The sequence below is a fragment of the Pseudomyrmex gracilis genome, unplaced genomic scaffold, assembly GCF_002006095.1.
Source record: "Pseudomyrmex gracilis isolate BER0280 unplaced genomic scaffold, ASM200609v1 scaffold_16, whole genome shotgun sequence".
Lineage (NCBI taxonomy): Eukaryota > Metazoa > Arthropoda > Insecta > Hymenoptera > Formicidae > Pseudomyrmex > Pseudomyrmex gracilis.
In genome coordinates this window covers 150,077-170,686 of record NW_018020600.1, presented here as the reverse complement: position 1 = coordinate 170,686, position 20,610 = coordinate 150,077, and the positions used below count along the sequence as shown (strand labels likewise).

The following is a 20,610-nucleotide window of genomic DNA, read 5'->3' as shown; positions in this document are numbered from 1 at the left end:
TTGCGTTCTCATTTCTGGTTAGAACATCCACATCCGACGTGAAATGTTTTAGATTTTTCTAATATCACAACTTTTATTGCCTTGTACACCGTTTGACACCATCTGACTTTACTTCGTCATATAATCATGTTTTTTTATTTATATATCTTTTTTTATTTTTTCTCTACTCGCCCTAAAACAATGCTATGTTTACTAGTAGGAAAAAATATCATCTGTCGATCTATGCCACGAAATATCTGCACACTCTCAGCTGACAATTCAATTGCCTGATTTGCAGCGAAAGACGCGTATAGTGACAAACCTCTTGACAGGACAGATGTCAATGTTCGCGTGCTGTCTCATTCTGTTCTAAAAAGAAAAAGCGCGCGAAATAAAGAAAAGGAGAAACAGTCGCGACAAAGCGCCATTCCAGGTTCCCTGATCGGTCAATAACGATTTCCCGGGAATATAAATGTCTCCGCGAGAGCAGCCAACCGACGCCGTTCAATTCGGAGTAGGTCCCGCTTTGCCTTTTAATCTTGTAGCTTCGCCTCTTTTAATCTCGTTCCATCGACCTGCCCCTCCATAACCGACCGAGGCAATTTCTCCTTTCGTCTGTTCGGTCTAACCGGATGTCCGCGATGGACGTTCCTATGCGCCACGCAGATTCACGTTCTAGTGAACACAACTCACACAACTAAAATCAGGATATTTCGCCAATCTGTGTCGAATTTTCTCTCTCTCTCTCTCTCTCTCTCTCTCTCTCTCTCTCTTTCTCTCTCTCTCTTGAGCAGTTTGAGATACGCAAAATCATGATTATGATTTGAAACTAAAATTATATAAAAGAAGATAAGTTCTTCAAAAAGATAAATTCTTTTTAGATACTTGATTTCTTATATATTTTTCTATATTATCATAAAATTATTATTTAAGTTTTATTTTTTCTTATGTAAATTACAATTTAATTTAAAATAAAAAATGCTTGGGAAAAACTTTCCGTTTCGTTCGAATTTTGTCACCAGATATTGAAAATCTTCCTTCGACAAAAAACGATCGGTCCAAAAGCCGATCTACTGCCGAGACCACTCCACTTGCTCTCGGGCAACTTCGCGGCGGTACTTCAGGATATCTACGGCTGAAAGATTCGGTGCCGTAACAGTCGGACCGGGTGCATAAATCATCTGCACAGGTTCGTGTTAAAGGTAGGTGACGACGCCGGCAGGCCACCCCGTCAATAAAATGCAAAGACGGAGAAATAAAGTTAAAGATAAGCCGCCCCCGCATCCACACCGAGAGTACTTGGACGCCGAGTTCAGCGATGAAGAGGAAAGGCGCGGTAAGATTTACGAGAAAAATATTAAACGCACCTACTTCGCACCGTTTCCACACTCCCGATTTTTCTCTTCTTTCTCTTGGCAACTCTCTTCTTTCACTCTGTCTGTTCTCTATTTTCGACACCTTCGGGCCTATCATTTTCCAACCTTGGTCTCGTACAACGTTCGTCGTGCGGCACTCTGTAATTTTTTCAAAGATATAATCCACATCAAAAGATACACGCAATAGAAAAATCAGAAAAGAATTGAATACGTTCAATCTTTCGTGACAATTATTGAGATTCGTTCTTTGTTACAATCTCTGTTTTTTTTTTCAAACTTATATCAAACGCATATATGTATATTTTGTGAGCATTATATGCGATACCTGTGATTGATACGTGCGACTGATAAATTTTTGAATGCTTCATTACAGCGTGACGTTGATTAATTAAACAGGCCGGGTTTATTTAATTCATTTTCCAGTTTGCGCGAGTTGTTACGGCAGTCATAATTTTCCCCGATACTTCTGCAAATATTAACAAGGCAGCAATAACAACAACAGCCACGTCGACCATAATGCGGCTAATTTGAAGCAAGTTCGCTCGACAGCGCGACGATGCGCTTGAATTTGAACGCGAATTCGACGATGGGCCGCGCGTCCAATTTGCAATTACAATGGCTGCTTTGTATGCTCCCGCGGGTACATTCGGTAACCATAAATTCCACGATAACTTTAAAGATGGAAATAGATATGATAGATAGATGAACGCCGATTGCGCGTCGAGGGTGCTCGGTGTTAACAAACCGATTCTCTATTTCAATAATAATGATATATATCGCGCGCGTAAGCCAGCCACTTGCAGCGATTAATCGGTCATTCGCAGATTCCGCTGCTGCCCAGTTCCTAATTTGTCCGCGGGATTATGGCAATTTACCCTCTCGCTTCGATTCCGATCGCTCGCGTCCGCCGCTCGCTGGAAAATGAAGCTAATTCGTCCCTACGCGAGTTCTCGTCCTATAGGTAAATCGCGCGGTCCGAAAGTAGGTGAACTAGATAAACCGATAATCTACATGCAACCTATCCAACCCGACGCGAATTAATGTTATTATCCGGAACCTATTCTTCTTCGGAAAGACGAAGGAGAACAGTGCGAGATCCGCGCGAATATGTAATCCGCAAATAATTAACGTCGCGTGGATGATCGAGGACGGCGATTTTGCTCTTGATCGAGGATGGCGACGCTCTGATTTTACATTAATTTACGAGTAACAAAAGAAGTCGCGTATTTGTATAAAAATTATTTGTACTATTTTTTCTTAAATATATTCGCTTTAAAACTCCCGATTACGATTTTTAACAATGCGTCCGTGAGATAAATAATTGTTCTATTATTAAACTAACATATATATATATATATATATTGTAAACTGATTTACTTCTCTTGGGAAAAGATTTAAATCTTTTTTATGGAATTTATTCACGACTATTTCTCGCCACGTGGGAGAATCGCATTGCAATAATTTTACTAATATCGGCGATCTCCGTAGAAAGTACACACGTGAGACTGATAAGTCGCTATGCATGTCGCGAAAGAAGACGTCGGCCGTATCTGCATAATGTCCGCCATCATAGCGGGATAAATCGCCCCAACGTGGCCTACGGTAGCGTCTCGATCGCGACGCGACGTGTTTCCTCTTCCGTCGATTTACTAGCTACTCGCGATTTATAGTTCCTATTAGATTGCCAGCGCGCAGCCAAAGGCACGGGTGGCGAATGGGCGGTGGCGATGACCTCGAGGATGGGATCGAGACGACCCGAGGAATGATATCGGGACGAACGAGAGGCCCTTAAAACGAATGTCTTCTATTTAACTCGGCTGGCGGATTTAAGAGAAAATCCATCTCGTCGCTTCAATCGGCGACTAACGAACGGCCAGTACCCGCCCTATGGAATTTGTTTTTTTCTTTTCAATGTATTTTATTAGCTAAAAGATCTGTTTCTTCGGCGGCAGGACAATTTGTGTGGAAATAAGATCTTGCTTTCAGAATTCACCATTGTTTCGCAATCGTTTGCAATCTACGATCATTATCAAGCGTAATAAATAATGTTACAGATGAGGAAGATGAACAGATGGAACTGATATATACAACGGATGAGCTAAATGAATTGGTAAACAGCAAATTTACGTTTTTCTTTTTTTATTTATACATACATATCAATAGTTATTTATTTGAGACAAACTTGAAACAAATTTCGACATTAAATAATACATTTATACATTTGGAATATTATTTATGTTGCTGTTTTTCTTTCAGATTAAGTGCGTCAAGGAAATGACGACTCTGAGCGGATTGACGGATAGCGATTGGACGCAGAAATGCGACATGGATGTTCACAGATTCTTCGTCGATCCGAGCGTTCCGCTTCTCTGCATCTATCATGTGAACGGCATCCTAACCACAGAATTTTCATTTCCTACGTTGCCGGTGCACGAGCTAACCTACTTCGTGAGACAGTCCGACGAGATTCTCCACCCGAAGAACTTTCGCGAGCGCATTCTCTTCGGGTCGGTGAACAACAAGGTGGAGAGCCACATACTGAGCGTCATCCAGAACGTGCTCGCGCCGATCTTTTTCACGATCGAGACCTGGCCTGACAGTATCCTTCACTCTCCTGCTCTCTCTTTCTCTGTCTCTTTCTATCTAATTCCGTGTCTCTATTATTGCATTTCTGTCAAACTGTCCAATTAATTCGCGTAACTAACGCGCAAAGTTTTGTCAAGTGAAACACCGAGCAGCGCGAATTTGCAGGACGAAGCCGCCGACTATAACGATAGACCAACGAGAAGGATCCGCAAAGTTTTCTCATTTTTTCGCTTCCTCGCTTCTTTTCCTATTTCTTTTCTTTTTTTTTCTTTTTTGTTTCATTTCGACAAATAATGTACGTGTACAGATCGCGAGTTACGGAACTTTAATTGGGTCCGAACACGATACACCCTCGCGATCTTCTCGCGAGTGACCCATTTGAAACTGCGCGCTGCGCCTCGGTGATGTAAATTCTGTTTAACTTTCAAATCCCGCCCCGCAACCGGTTGATTTTGCAGTCGACGGTGATTTAAAGTTTTTCGCGGATTTAAATGTACGTTTAAAAAGCTTCATCCCGACGAAGGACGCCCAGGGGAGACATCGCGCGTTTTATCCCCCACTCGGATATTTCGTAATTCAATCCGATATATAGCTGTACTGATATATGATCGATTTTTGCAAAGCAATTTCAATCCAATCAAAGCAATTGGATTTTCGGATGCTCTGACATAGTCTATTTCGTCGCGTGAGTTTCAGCTGTGTATGTTCTGTTTTTTTCTCATCTCGCTGATACTGATGATTAGTACATTCTCCGGCCTTTTTCATACGCGCGCCATAACCGTTGTTTAATGTGCCCGTCCAATCTCGATTATAATAATTTTACTGCTTTGATCTATATCCAAACTTCGTGTTAATGGTTACGACAATGGTCTTCTATTGATCGGCTACGCGATCTAGTCTTTTAAAATGTCCAATCCAAATGCAATTTAAGTGTGAATTATCAGCAACGCGAATGATAATCTCGTATGTACGTATATGGTACGCGCGATCGATGAGTTACTGCAGTTTCAATCGACGTCGTTGTGATAAAGAGGAGAAGGAAGGACCCACCCATCCTGGTGAAACCGGTCTCACGCAATGCCAAGGGCGATGATCGCAATCGTCTATAGTTGCTACGGCTTAAGGTCATAACAATCTAACGTGATGACATTACCAACTGAATTTCCTCCCAACTTTAGCGCTGCAATCCCGTTACCGCAACGCACGACACAAAGTTCCGCTCCCTGGTGTCCGCGGGGACAAGCGTGAACGTTTGAGAGGGGTGAAGGAGGAAGAGGAAGGGAGGAAAAGGGGGTTGAGAGGAGAACGCCGGGGAATTGCACGAAGTTATTATTACCATAATTTTCGGCTAAATGCACTGCACAACTCACCGCCGCTGGTAAATCCAGCGTCGATGTTTGCCCACGTACGTGAACGGGGATTACTTCGCTGTCGAGTTAGAAACGATTGCATTGCATTTCGGACGGGGAGCCACTTCATTATTTCTAATGGATCCTGAGCGGATTTTAAGGGGATCGAAACGTTGCTTTTGTGTCAGGACATCCGGTTGCTTCGTGCTTTTCTTTTATCTTTCCTATGCAAAAGTCGTAAATTTATGTGCGCTGCTTGTGATTTGAATGTTGTATGTGCAATTTTGTAAAATATTCAAATTAATATTAGATTTATACAACAGCGCGAAACTGCGGGAAGCGTTTACGAGAAATTATTAAAATTCAGCACACTGCGATTTAATTGTAAAACACGATTTTACTTCTTTCGTGTTTTTGTTATTTTGGTCAAGAACTGCAATTGCACGATTGTATAAATTACTACGACAACGCAGTCGATCACTTCGATATATGTATACGCACAGTGAGCGCAATCCAGTTCGATAAATCTCTATCAGTGAACATGTATAGCCGGGGTTGCAAGCAACAATCCGATGTGATAGACGTCGAGAGCAGCTTGTGCGGTATAAAAAACGGCGAGTATTGGGAACCCGGGCGATAACGAGGCTGGAACGTTATGTCACGTTCGTTGGGTTTTCTTTTCCTTAATCGCGCGCCTCGAAACACATGTGTGAGAGCGGACTTCCACACCAAACTGGACACCTTCCTGTGCAATTTAACGGACCTCACGTACAAAATGCTGGGCTTAACCGTGATATATGTACCTCTGGAGACCAGAGAGTTCGCCGCGAAGGAGGCGGTTACCGATAAAGAGCTAGTGAAGAGGCTGGAGAACATAGTAGCCTACTGGAATACTCAAATCAAAATAGCTCTGTCCGACCAGGAGCAGGTGACTTCGCGCGAGTTACTCTCTCTCGACGATGAATATGACTTCTGGACTTATCGATGTAAGAGATTCTTTCTATAGATACGGAAATGACACGGGGTGCGAGAGACAACGAAATTTCCTCGATAATATATGTTTCCGAGAATTCTTACAGTAAAAGTTCCTTCTAATGCGACATTTTAGCGGAATTCGATTTCGATGTTATACACATCCTTACGAAATAAAAAAACGAGGAACTTAATATCACTTCCAAGCTTTTAGTCGTGTTTACTTATTATTTATTTTATTTTTGTTTGCAAATGAATTACTTTGAATTTTAATATTTTCAAAAGATGCATTCTTTTTTCACAGATGACAATCTTTCTGGTTTAGAGTATCAACTGCAGAACAATACAGTGGATTTTATACTTGAAACATTACTAACTGCGCAGTCCACTTACGTTCGTCAATTCGTGATGCTTAAAAACGAGATCGAGCACGGTACAGTCGAAGCGCAATCCAACATTCAGTACCTGAGCATTCTGAAAGACACTAGCGACGAGCTGAAAGCTTGCACGAATCCCGCAAACCTGGCTCAATATCTGCCAAAAATGATGCATCTCATCAGAACGATCTGGCTGAACTCTCCTTACTATAATACTTCCGAGAGAATGAGCAATCTCTTTAGCGCACTCAGCAACGAGATCATTGTCAAGTGCAAAGACTTCGTCGATTTGGCAGATGTATTTCGAGGGAAGACCAGAAAAAGTATAAAAATTCTAAAGGAGTGCATCGAGTTGTGCGAAAATTACAAGACCATGTATTATCAAGTAAATTATTTTTAATGACTATTTCTCTCTTTATTATTGTTGTCTCTCTTTGTTTTTATTGTTGAAAATATATCCTATATGTGCAAATATAACGCGAGAATTATTTATAAGAATAAGATACACAAAGTTTTTTTCAAAAACACTGCGCAAATTTATTTTAATAATAAATAAGAGTACATTTCTCTGAAAAACACTTTTGCACATTCAAAAGCCGGTTTTGCGATCGTATATGCAGAAGCGTATAAAACGCGATGCTTTATGCTGTCTACAAATTCACCTTTCACGACCGGTGAATTAAACTTCCATTAAATTATATGTGCACAGCTACTTTAGCTACTTAGACCTCTTGTTAGACAACGCGGGAATGAATTTCTCCGTTAATGCGAAAGTTTCAAAGTGATTTTGGTTTTCAGCAGTAATTACGATTAAGAATAATAATTCACATTGTTTGACCGCAGCCGATGAAATACAGCGAGATTGTGAGAGATAATTTTCTATTTTACATGATAAACGCTTGCGTTTTGTAGCATCCAATAAAATATAAACTTAAAAATGTGTACGAACAATCCATTCTTACGACGCTTCTTAAAACTACAAAACAGCAAGGTGAAAAAAGGCTTTCACTTTAAGTGGAAGTCGCAATATAACACCGACTTACGTTTTTCCCGTGGGCAGATAAGCTAGAATAGAGGTGGGAATTGGGAAACGGTGTGACGCGCCGGTTCTCCCGACTACTTGTTCTCGAGTTACGCTTGGGGTTAGCACGCCATGCGCCCGAAGGGATAGGTGACATGACTTCTTGGACTTTTCTGCAGAAATCTGTGCAATCTTGTTACATACTGTTTTATGGATCGTGTGTCGTTCCTCAGTTCTCCGTATTCTTTCACGTTAAATCATGACAGAGTTTTTTTATCCTGAAAAATAATTTTTTTAAATGATAAAAATCTACAACTATTTTTTTAATTTTTACAAAAAATCAATAAATCAGTTTTCTTTATTCTAAAAATTCTTTTTAACAAAAACGATTCTGATAGTTTCAATATAGGAATATTAAGCAATTATACAAGTAGTAAATTATACAAGTAGAAATATTAAGCAATTATACAAGTAGTATTTTTTTATCAAACAATTTAATGTATAGCTTTAGCTCAGCTTTGGCTTTGACGAACCAAAAAGCTCTTTTCGGTACATTTTGTTTTATAATCCTCAGATCGCGAGCGCTCACATCAATTTCACGCGCCACCCTTGGGACCTAGATTCGGAGAGTATATTTCGTTACATCGACATTTTCATCGGCAGGTGTCAGAATATGATCGAGATTTGTCAAGCGATGATTGATTTTGCCAGGTTTAAATAATACACAATAGAAAAAAAAAAATACATTGTAGACTATTTTTGTACACGCTTAGCTCGGAAGCTAAGATTGAGCTATTGAGATATTATTAATGTGATCAAGTAACGCTACGATTGTTCAACATAGGCTAGACGAAACTATGGAAATTGTGTGTCCCAAATTTGGCGGGACGCAAGGCGAAGAGTTCGAAAGAGTGTGCCAAAAGATCGAGAGACTCTTGTACGAGGCTTTGGATAAAATCGAGGAAAACTCCGACAAGATCTTCGCTGTTCGCGATCCCGCGTGGAATGACGACATGAATACATTTCACGTCGAAATGAGGGACTTGGAGATAATGATCGAAAACTTGATAACCACCGTGTTCATAAACGTTAAAACCGTTCAAGAGGGAATTGAAAATTTACGAAGCTTCTACAATTATCTGAACCGCGAGAATCTAAAATCAGTGTTCGAAAGCAAGACCAGCAGCGTAAGGAGAAATTAATAGCCATAATTTTTATTTTTTCTCGTAATAAAGTAAAGAAAATTTTCTCAAAACTTTTATAAAATAAATTTATAAATTTTAGGACTGTAAAATCTATGAAAGATTCTAATGAGAAATTATCTCTTTGTCTACATATTCAAAAATTGTTTACAAGAAGAAGATGACGTTTGCAGAAAGCAATTTTTATCGTTTCATTTTCAGGTGTGGCAAATCTTCGCCGACGATATTCAACGGACAAAGCAGGAGGTTCTGACCGGGAGAGAAGAATATCCCTCGATCACTTCGTATTACGCTGGCAGAGCGTTGAATCTACGTTTGAAGGGCGATCGGCTGCTATCGACGCGTAAGATGCTGGAAGAGGCCGCGTGGATGCCGTACTGCGGCATGAGCGAGGAGATCTATCATCAAAAGGACATCGTGATCAGATCCATCGAGGACTCCATGAAGGATCTCCACGCGAATTGGCTGTACGACGTTGGTGAAAACCCGCGCGCGCGACTCGACCGTTTCCTGATACGCCGTAGCGATAGCAAATCCGGTCTGCTCGAGTGCAATATCGACCCTAATATCCTGAATCTCTGCCGCGAGTCTTCCTATTGGATCGGTCTGCGATTCACCATTCCCGTGCATATACAACTGATATACGACAAGTGGGATACGCTGCATTTTACGTATGAAAATGTTCTTGCCGTCACGCGGACATACAATCAAATCATCGAAGGTTTTGGCTCATTATTTTTTAATCGCTATTTGCGCTTCTCTTCTTTCAGCTTGCGTCGAAAAAATACCTCCGGTTAAGTAAAATAACGACTTGATTCAAAGCGCGACAAAAGTGGCATTTTTCGTATTTGCCGTCACACACATAACGGCCTTTTCTCCCTCGAAATATTCTTGCAACGTAGTGAAACTTGTATTTTTCAGCATTGTCGCCGACGGAACGTGAACTGTTTCGCGAATTAATTCGGCTGCTCGACCGAAAGATCAATCCCGGCTTAACCAAGCTGACGTGGAACATGGATTACGTGGACTCGTACATCGAGAATTGTTTCAACGAAACGGCCAATGTATGCTCTCTCTCTCTCTCTCTCTCTCTCTCTCTCTCTCTCTCTCTCTCTCTTTCTCTCTCTCTCTCTCTCTTACTCGCGCTCTCTCATGTGCAAAGTCCGTATAAATTCATGTAGTATATACAAGCCGGCGTCTCACGGGAAAATTCAATTTTCAACCGCTCGTGAGAAGCCCACTCGCTGTCTACCTGCGTTTGAACAATTAATTACGTATATATAACAAACAATATAAATAAAAGGTCAGAATCGAGCAAAATAAAAAGTTGGTGAATATATTCAAATAAATAAAATTACATTTAAAAGTAACACGAAACGTTTCGTTTCTAACTTGAGACCTCTTCAGTCGTACACGTTAATAAATATTAATACATTAAATACGCAAACAAAAAAAATAAAAAAGTTACAAACAATAAAGTACGTTTTTATATATTTATCTTCTTCTCTCACAAGGTGTGCGTTCCATTAGTAAAAAAATTGTCATACGTTACATAATCAGACGTGTTGATTGTTCATGAGAGATAAAAGAGATGTAAATTAAGTCCTGGAAGAGCACACACATATAAGAGAAAAAAGACACAAACACCAATAATGTCAACCTTTTAATCCTTTACATTAAGATGCAGCCTCACGGTCTTAATTTGATTAATGATCTAGAAATGTTAGATAGCTCATATTTCGAACTAATGAGCAAGATAAAACTTTGAATTCGACTACAACAGTTTATCCCTCTCTATAAGTTTTCTTCGGTAGGGATAAACATATAAATAACTGCCTCTGTTCTTCCTACATCAGTTGACTCAGAACATCAATAACTTGTAAGTCTTGCGATATTATTGTTGGTTGCTTTTTTCTTTTATATGTGTGTGCTCTTCCAGGACTTAATTTACATCTCTTGTTAGAGACGAAACGTTTTGTGTCACTTTTAAATGTAATCTTATTTATTTGAATATATTCACCAATCTTATTTTGTTCAATTCTGACCTTTTTATTTATATCGTTTGTTGATTTTGCGAGCGTCTTTCCCCTTACTCTTTGTTACATATATATAATGCAGAAACGGAATGATTATGATACGCGGTGAATACGTTTAGAGAGACATCGAGCTTGATTCGAGTTAAACATCCGTCGCGTTATTTTTATCTCCTTTGAAGAAGTTACTAGTTCCACTTTTTGTTTTCGTCTCAGATTGTCAAGTTAGCAAAGTAAACTAAATAAAATTACAAAGTTGTCTCCTTAGTTTCAGGAATTTATCGACACTTACAAAAGGTCGAACTCCAAGATCATAAGAATCTCCGAGAACATCTGCGACATTTCCATGATCAAGATAAGAGTTAATCACACGTACACGCTACCCGAATTGGTGCAGGAACTTTTGCACGTGAGGTGAGATTTCCTTGTCGCATTATATTCTGCGATGAATTCGAACGCGTGACTAAACCTTGAGGTTGAGCAAGAGTGCATTGATCGGACTTTTTTGCTTTTTAGAAACGAAGCATTTGAGATTATGAATAAAAAACTTGACATTATAGTTTTCCACGTCATAGAGATCTACAGCGGTTTCCAGCACGTGATTGAAGAGGTATAACTTGCTTAACACAGAGAATCTTACTTATGTTTATTGCCACGTTGAACTTTTTAAAATATAGTCGACATATTACAATCAAATCTTTTATTAAATTATTTTTAATAAGATCTTATATATTATTTATTTATTTCTTTTTAATTATTTTCTATGCCTCAAAGAAAGCACCGCAAAACAGTTCGCTAGCTTGCGGCAAATTTCTGATAAGTTATGTCAGAAGGTTTTTGCGAAGTCCAAATGCGAAAATGACTAAATAAGTTTGACGAAAGAATATTCACGGTGCAAAACGTGTATGTTGCGCACCCGCAGGCTACATAAAGCAATTCTCGTGTAACTAAAGTTAGAGAAGTAAGGAGCGTACTTACAGCAGATTCGTGTTACGATATGTCGCGCCGTAACGTGACTTCTACTACTAGCACGTGCCTCCTTGCTTAATTTTAAAAGTCGCCAATGCGTGTAACATTTAAATTACTATTGTCTACAAAATTTATTAATAACAGAAAATATGAATTTTATAAATTATGATATTAATAATAAACTATCAATTATATAATATATATTAATTTTATCTGAATCGCGAATAAATTGTAATAATAATACAAAGTTTACATCAAAGATTAATTTTTTTAAATAATATTTTTGCATAAAATATTTATAATATTCAATATAAAATTATAATAAAAATGTGTAAATTATAATACTTAGAACATTGTTATATATATATAATGGTTTCATTCTTTTTCTTTCTCTCTCTTTTATTTCAAGAGCCGAGCAGAATGGAAAGATTATTTAATAAAGATTGACAAAGTAATCGAGAAAGCCATCAGATTGTGTCTGAAAAGTTCTTTAACCATCATGTTCGAAGCTCTTCATGGTAGCGGCACGACAGGACCTTCGCCTCTTCTATTAGTGCAAGCGGATATTATCGATAACAAAGTCCGTAACTATGCACAACATGTACAACATACCACGCGCAAGTCTATCACGTGCATTATTTACCTATAACATTCTTGTGTGTAGATTGATAACAATAATTTCATTCGCTTGTAATTTATTTTATGTAACATACTTTCTAGCAATAACATAATTAATTTAAGTAATCACTAGAAGTCTATAAAACAAGAAATTATAAACTCTAAGTAATTTATTTATTTCTTTAGATAAACTTTGCGCCAAGTCTCTTGAAAATAGCTAAAATGATAGCAAATATCTTGAATATTTTATTGGAACCTTTGATAGACGTGCCACGATTAATTAGAAAGTTTAAAATGCATCAAGATAAAGCTGTTCTTCCCTTTTTGAGAATATTCAAAGAGGACAATGAACTGATTCAACTTCAACAAAAACTCAACGAAGGTAGATCCTTCTCCACGCTTTGCTTTTCAATAATTTTTGTCATTTGTCACACTAAATCTTTTACAGTTTTTATTGAAAAGTTATTACTTATATATCAGGCTGACATTTGATATTAATTTATCAATTTGCAGAAGTAAATTATTGCTTCGCTCAGGTGCAAAATTATATTAAAACGTGGGAATCTTACAAAGACATATGGGAAGTGAACAAAGATTTGTATATGCACAGGTAATGCAAAAAAAAATATTTTACATATATTTTTGTTTATTTTTATATAATATAATGTTATACCATATGTATTTTATAACCCAGATATGAAAAATTGAAACCAACAGCGGCATCTTTCGACGCAGATATAACGAGATATCTCAATGTGATAAATAGCGTCCAGCTGCAGGAAGCAATGACGACAGTGCATTTCCTCGATATAAATTCTGATGGATTGAAAGCCACCATCATCGAACATTGTTCAATCTGGCAACAGAAATTCACCACACTTTTGTTACGCATAACCAATGCAATGGTTGACCACGTTTATCACTACATCGCTGAAAATTCTACAGAGTTAGTTGTTCGCTTGGTTGTTATTCAAAACTAAAAGAATATTGCGGTTAAGAAAAAAATTTTATGTAAATGACGATCTTGAAAACAATTTTATATCACATATATTTTTTCCATTATTTATTTTACAAAAAAATGAGTTTCAAAGGAAACAATAATAATTTTTTGCACACGTCTCATCCTTTAATTCGAAACAATTAATCTCGTAAGTTTTTCCGCAGATATCTTTTTTTTTATGTTTGGAACTTTTACTATTCCAGAATTTTTCTTGCGTAAATTCCCGCGTGATCATCATCTATTCCGCTCTATAGCATAATTGAATCTCAGTTATACTCGTTTTCAGTTTCCCGATCGATACTATTAATGTAAATTTTCTCAAGTCGAGCGGAACATTGGAGAGGCGTTGCTCCCGAGGCGTTACTCCCATAAATCCTGTCGCGGAGCCTTTTTGAATTTCGAACTGAATCGTACGTGAATTCATTCGTTTTCAGAATAACGAAGGAACCGACGGATCTCATCAGCATGCAATCCGCGCTGCAATTGTTCGAGAGGCTCACCGCCGAGATTCCGAAAGAGGAGGAAGAGTTTCCCAAGATCCAAGAGCAGTACCAAACTTTGGGTAAACCTCTAAATGTTTCCTAGCACTAAATAAGAAGGTCGATGCGCCATAAAATCGACGGAATTTACTCTAAAATCCAATGTGCATTACTCACGAAACTGCACTACGCTCTCTCTACACAAATTTTCTTTTTTTTTTTTTTTCATTTACATGTTTCGACGAGAGAAAGACAAGAACATTAAATTCAAGTTTACAGAAATTGCACTGCGTTATTATAAGTCGATTTATCAATTGTCATTCTTTGAATAAATTATGTGTGCACGTACGTAATATTCTTTTTTTGAAGGGATGCTTAATTTCAGGAAAGCACGAGGTACCAATGACTTTCGAATTCAGGAGAAAATTAAAAGACATCGACCGTTCTTGGGCGGCTTATTTGGAATTACTTGCCTCATGTCAAGTCACATTGCACGAAAAGAAGGTGCTCGCGTTTAAGAAAAGAACCAGCGTTATGCGATCTCGGATATTTTCCATGCATAAATATTTGTATTTACACTTCTCCTTTACAACCATTAATATTGTCCGTGTAATTGCAGGACGAATTTAAGCAGATCGTACTAACTGACGCATCAAAATATGAGCAGGATGTATCCTTTTTGGTGAGCAGATTTAACGACACCGGACCCTTCACGTCCGACTGGAATTCAAATGGTACATTGGTTTACACGCACTCATCAGACGTATAAATCCGCACTTGTTGTGTGAAATAGCTTTGAGTCGTTGCATAAATCACTTACCGTATCTTTTCGAGCATTTCTCTCGAGACGCTACGTACATTTTGCGCGTTAATCCATAGCTCGCAATCTGTAATGTGATGCGCGTAACAATTTATAGAATAAATCGGCGATTTCTACTGTTTTAGCTGAAAAATGCAAAAAAAAAGATTTAAAACATAAAACACGGAAGATGAATAATGCACAAACAGTATTTTATTATTGAAAGATTTATTTGGTTTAATTAATAAATTAAATGTTTGTATTATTAAATTTGCGTGAAAGAATTAAAAAACAGAAATCTCAACAATATATATTTGTTTGTTGCTATACACAAGTTACAAATGCTATTTATTCATAGCACGATTGCGCATAGTGTGTGTTCACTTGTTTTAAATGCGTTTGTCGATAGTTCCACTTTTTCTCTCATGTAAACTGTAATCTGTGTAAACGAGTAACTGTTATGGAAAAACTCGTGTATGTTGAGAGCGCAAGCGTGAAAAAATAACAAATGCGGCAACTCGATTGCAAAACAAAAAGATTGATTTTAATCAAAAATTATTCAACAAAGCGTTTAGTTTATACACACGCGGTGTAATTAACGTCGTACTCTTAATGTTGCCTTATCATTGCAGACGCTTTAAAGTGGCTGGCCGTCTTTTGGACAGAGATTTACACTCTTCGGGACAGAGAGAGGATGTTGAGATCGCAGCTGACAAATTTCGGCATAAGTTACCCGGCCTTGTTGCAACTTGCACAGCTTGAAAAAGTAAAAATGTCTTGCGCATTCTCCTCTCTCATCTCTCTGTGCGATTCGCGCGTGCTTATTCGACTTGTCCGACACTTTTCCATCCGCGAAGGATGTAGCCGTGATCGAATTGGTGTGGCAATTGACGGGCGAATGGAACGACGCCTGGGAGCGCTATAAAACTAGAAATTTCTGGACGATAGAAATCGAAGAGATGGACGTAACCGCTAATCTCCTCCTGCGGAAACTCACGAAACTCTGCAGGGAGCTCAAAGAAAAGAATTGGGAGATCGTCGAGAATACCAGGTGCTGCAGCCCTCACTTGTAATCCAATTTCAGGTCGTGCGGCAAATGCACCGCCGCGTTACCGATGTTCTCCCGAACATTTTTCAACGAAAATCCAAAGTATCTCGTAATCCTTTAGCGGAGTGTCAATTAATTGTTGCGCGAAAAAACTAGAAACCGGTCGAGGTTTACAAACCTATTAATTGCGCTCGGTGATACGATGGCCATTTTTCAAAAAATGACAACGAGATGAGAGAGATTGCGCGCAGCGATGTAATCGACGGTAATTGTTGATGATTGAAACGGTGGTTGCAACAAAAATTGATCGAGTAGATTAACCTTTCTGCTATCAGGTTTTTTCGCGGTATAGACTGCAAAAAAAAATTGAAAAAAAATCGTCAATTTCGGAAATACACATACGAATGCACAATTCGAGCAATGGAAATAATCACGCATTTTTATCTTCCCTGTCTTTTCGTGTGTAAAACGGCGGTGTGCTCAGAACCGCATTGTTCCGCTCAAGAACTAATGCCAAGAACTGAATAAGTTTAATTCCACATGTTACACACCGATGCTTATTAACTTTTGTACCGTTAAAGCACGTGGCTTATGAAAAGTACTGCGAGCATACTTGTGTGTTATTTCTTTCGGCGATATTTTCCAAAACTAAGCAAGTACACGTTGTTTGTAAATGGCTGCGGCAATTTTTTGTTGTAGCTATAATTCATTTAATTTTTTTTTGCATCGAAAATTAAAAAACACACGCGCATATAGAACTATATTTATAACAATATACACATACACACATATATATATACATATATATATATATAAGCGATGCTTTGATAATCAATTTCTTCGCTGCAGATCGAGAATTGATAAGTTTCGACGAACATTACCGCTGACAACAGAACTAAAAAATCTGGCAATGAGACCGAGACATTGGAAGCAGGTGAAAATCGTGATCGATCAAGACTTCGATGAGACATCAGAGGAGTTCACTCTGGATGCAATTGCCAAAATGCAAATGCAAAATTTCACGGAGCAGATCAGCGAGATCTCTTACGCAGCCACAATGGAGCTCGGGATTGAAGTTGTAAGTTAATTAATAATGGCAATGTGTGCGAACGACGTGACAAACTAAAGTTTTAACATTATTAATAGCAAGTATCTATCTTGTATGAAATAACATCAACTTAAAACGTCGCATGATTCAGGGACTCCAACGTATTAAAGAGACTTGGGAAGCGATGCCACTCGCGATGATTCCGTACAAAGATAAAGGCATATTTAGATTGAAAGCTGTGGACAGCATCATTGAAACTTTGGAGGATCATCAGGTGCAGCTTTCATCCATGAAAGCGACAAGGTGCATTGCGTTCGCTAAACTAATTTTCGCGTTTACACTTCTAACGATACTGAGTTAAGTAGACTATACTGCTCTTCTCATCTCCAGGTTCGTTGAACCGTTCGCCCAGGAAGTCGACTACTGGGAGCGCGCTTTGTCTACAGTTGGCGAAGTTTTGGAAATATTGTTGCTTGTGCAGAAGGAGTACATGTATCTGGACAATATATTTACCACAGAAGACATCAGAAAACAACTCCCGAAGGAGACGGACGATTATGACAGGATTACGGCGGAGCTGGCCGAGCTTACGTCAAGGATGGCTTCTCTGGGATTGGTATTGCAAGCCACTCATACTCCGTGTAAGTATTACTAAAGAAAATATGTTTATTATATCATAGTTTATATTATTCGTGATAAATATGTACACAGAAAATGTTTAAAATTTAAATACAACGATTTGTAGTAATTAAAGTTCGAAAAAGTAAAACCTTACAGTAAAACGATAATTTTTTCTCCTTGCATTTGTCGAGCTATAAATTATACGACATTTCTTTGAAAATAAAATGCACTCAATAAGTGTGTTTGCAAAATATAATTATCTACTAAAAAAAGAATAACTAAAACTAGATCTTTCCGCATTTATTGCACGCGATCGCTCTGTGTAGAGCGTTAAACTTTAGGATTAAAATTATTTAAGCCAGAGCCCGGAGTATTAATGTAAATGGATACGTACAAACCGCCTGTCGGTTTCCGGCGCGAAAAAAAACGTAAAAAGAAAGAAAAACAGAAAAACGGTGGAAAAAAGAGAAGATAAAAGATCGGGCGACGAGCCGACGCGTACGCGTACTGTAAAATAATGTAAATCTATTCCATTGAGAGCATTTGCATTTTTTCTCTCCCGCACTTCCATCTCCACCACGGGCGGTCCTGTTAGCTGGCTTGCTGGAAGTCCTGAACAAACTCAATGACAAGTTGGAGGCGTTGCAGCAGGCGCTCGAACAATACCTGGAGACCAAGAGGCGCATATTTCCCAGGCTGTACTTCGTCTCAAACGATGATCTGTTGGAGATCCTGGCTCATTCCAGGCGACCGGATCTCGTGCAAGTGCACATCAGAAAGCTCTTCGCAAGCATCAAGTCGTTGAAGCTCAGCAAGGTACTCGTCGTCTTTTCCGCCGCGCTTCAGCTTTCTCTGCATAATCGTATTCTCGCGGGAGTCTTAACGTCGCATTTTTCCGCCATAAGTCGATTACCGGCAAATATTTGGCCGACGGCATGCACTCCATCGACGAAGAGTACGTCGAGTTCACAGAGCCAGTTATCTTGGAGGGTCAAGTCGAACATTGGCTGCGCGATGTCGGTGAGTGTGTGTGTAATATATAATTTCAAACAATTCGATATTCTTCATGTGCTCGACACACGTGCGTACTCTGAGAATCTTTAGATTTCATTCTCGTAAATCCTATTTCCTGTTATCTTCAAGATCCGCACTCGTGCGAGCTTACGTATACGAGAGTGCGAAGAAATATATACGCGTGAATTTATCGAAGATCATAAATTGTTTTTTGTAAAAATCGAAAGAGGCGGGTTCCGCCGCGTTTTGAAATATAGCGGCGACAAACGCCTTTCGCGTGCACGTCGCGTCGCGAAGAAGGGTCCCGATGCGACGTGTGAACCCTGGCTCATCAAATATTTACAATATTTTGTGACGTGCGCGGCACTGGCACGACACGCGGAGTGGCGTTTACATGCGATGTACATTCCGACGGCACGTAAATAAAAGCCGGAGGGGCAGAAAAGTGGCCATAATTTATGCTCAATCCCGACGTGACCGTCGGTCACTGTGAATTACGCGGCCGCGCCACTGGCCGCGCGCGCGTGCAACTTCGATTTCTGTTTGCGAGAGATAAAAACTGTGCGCGAACTCGAAATAGCGTGGGTGCGTGAGAAGCGAGCGTGAATAAAGTGCGAGCCGAGATTGTGGCAATTGCAGAGACCGCGATGAGGGCGACCTTGCGCGAAGTGTTGAGGCAGTGTCGGACAGCGCTGCGAAAAATGCTCACAAAACGCGACAGGTGGGTGAAAGAGTGGCCGGGCCAGCCGGACATTACGTCCACTCAAATTCAATGGACGAGCGACTGCACGCGGGCCTTGCAGCACTGCAAGTGAGTATCAACCGCGAGTTTGACCACGAGAAATTTGGCTCTGTTAGTTATGGATTGTCGGCGTTGACTCGAGGCTTGAAACCTCGGAATATCGTTCGAAGACATGAGAGACCACGGCGGGTGGTTTCCGCGCGAGGGATGAAAACGGGATGAGCGCGAGGGTGGATGAGGTTTCGATGGACACCGAGGTGGTCAGAGGGAGAACGGCGAAATAGCGCGACGCACGGGAGCGAGAAAAGGTTCCCTCCTCCCACAGGGTGGAAGGATGACCGAGGGAGACAGGAAACACGGCAACTCTAATAAGAGAAATTTTGCATATTCTACGTCTCGTCGTCGTGCGATCCGGCGACGACACCTCAGGCAACACCCTCCCACCCTTCATTTGCATATACTAGCCGTACCGCGAATAATTTAACCCACACCTCCCACAGCCCGGGCATATCCCTACCGAATAAAATCCCGTATAACCCGGGACTCTCTTGGTAACGCTCGTGTTACGCGAGGTCCGACATACTTTTTGTGCGGATACGTCAAAAAAAAAAAAAAAAAAAAAAAAAAAAACAAATTGTGCAAGATAGAAATGTCAAAGACGCGTGGTCGAGAAAACAGAGACGAGAATAACCTTTAGGGTGAAAAATAACATATCACTAAAAACACATTTTTACCGAGAAATATTACATTAGTAATCCGCAAAAAGCTGTCAAACATTCGCATTAACATTCGCACAATCTACCAATATTTTTGGAAGATGTAAAAATAACGTTAAAAAGATAACATTTCTCCTGTAACAACTCAAGAGAAACGAGTAGATGAATTGTGGTGTAGCTACGAAACGGTATGTTAGCTACGTATTTCACGATCCAATTAGTTCTGTTTGATTTGCCCTCGTATTCAAGGATGGCGAACTCGAAGAAGCCGTTGAGAAAGCTAAGGAAGAAGCAGAATCAGGCGTTGGACAAATACTCGGAAGCTATACGGAGCAGTCTGAGTAAGCTAGATCGATTAAAGTTCAAGGCCATCGTCATCATCGAGATACACGCGAGAGATGTGATCGAGAAGATGTACAGGACGAGTGAGTCAAATTCGATTTGCATACGTCTCCGCACGTCTCTCACTTTTATAATCATTTTTCCATCTTCATTCGATGCACTCGTTTCGCCACGCATCTATTTTCTCAAAAATACATTGGACACGTAACCGACAAATTACAAACTTTATACGGATCCATGCAAAGCACTCGCATCACGTCCCGGTGTTATATCGTCAGCCATATACGCTATATAGTGAGAAAACGCGGTCTCTCGTAAA

At 39.5% G+C, this 20,610-nt stretch overlaps 1 protein-coding gene across 1 annotated transcript in view; it reads left to right on the top strand.

The window, feature by feature from the left end:
* Positions 1-1,123: 1,123 nt before the first annotated feature.
* Positions 1,124-20,610, top strand: part of LOC109864016 (dynein heavy chain 2, axonemal) — a 38,939-nt gene continuing 19,452 nt past the window's right edge. The window contains 27 exon segments of the mRNA XM_020444793.1: positions 1,124-1,315; positions 3,410-3,465; positions 3,612-3,954; positions 6,007-6,276; positions 6,567-7,024; positions 8,235-8,371; positions 8,505-8,847; positions 9,064-9,583; positions 9,784-9,926; positions 11,164-11,309; positions 11,412-11,505; positions 12,274-12,444; positions 12,669-12,864; positions 12,996-13,092; positions 13,177-13,428; positions 13,917-14,044; positions 14,347-14,465; positions 14,581-14,695; positions 15,393-15,526; positions 15,618-15,811; positions 16,658-16,886; positions 17,008-17,159; positions 17,247-17,497; positions 18,073-18,293; positions 18,383-18,497; positions 19,131-19,302; positions 20,199-20,374. Of these exon segments, the coding sequence (XP_020300382.1) occupies positions 1,219-1,315; positions 3,410-3,465; positions 3,612-3,954; positions 6,007-6,276; positions 6,567-7,024; positions 8,235-8,371; positions 8,505-8,847; positions 9,064-9,583; positions 9,784-9,926; positions 11,164-11,309; positions 11,412-11,505; positions 12,274-12,444; positions 12,669-12,864; positions 12,996-13,092; positions 13,177-13,428; positions 13,917-14,044; positions 14,347-14,465; positions 14,581-14,695; positions 15,393-15,526; positions 15,618-15,811; positions 16,658-16,886; positions 17,008-17,159; positions 17,247-17,497; positions 18,073-18,293; positions 18,383-18,497; positions 19,131-19,302; positions 20,199-20,374 (5,329 nt within the window). The 5' untranslated portion in view covers positions 1,124-1,218.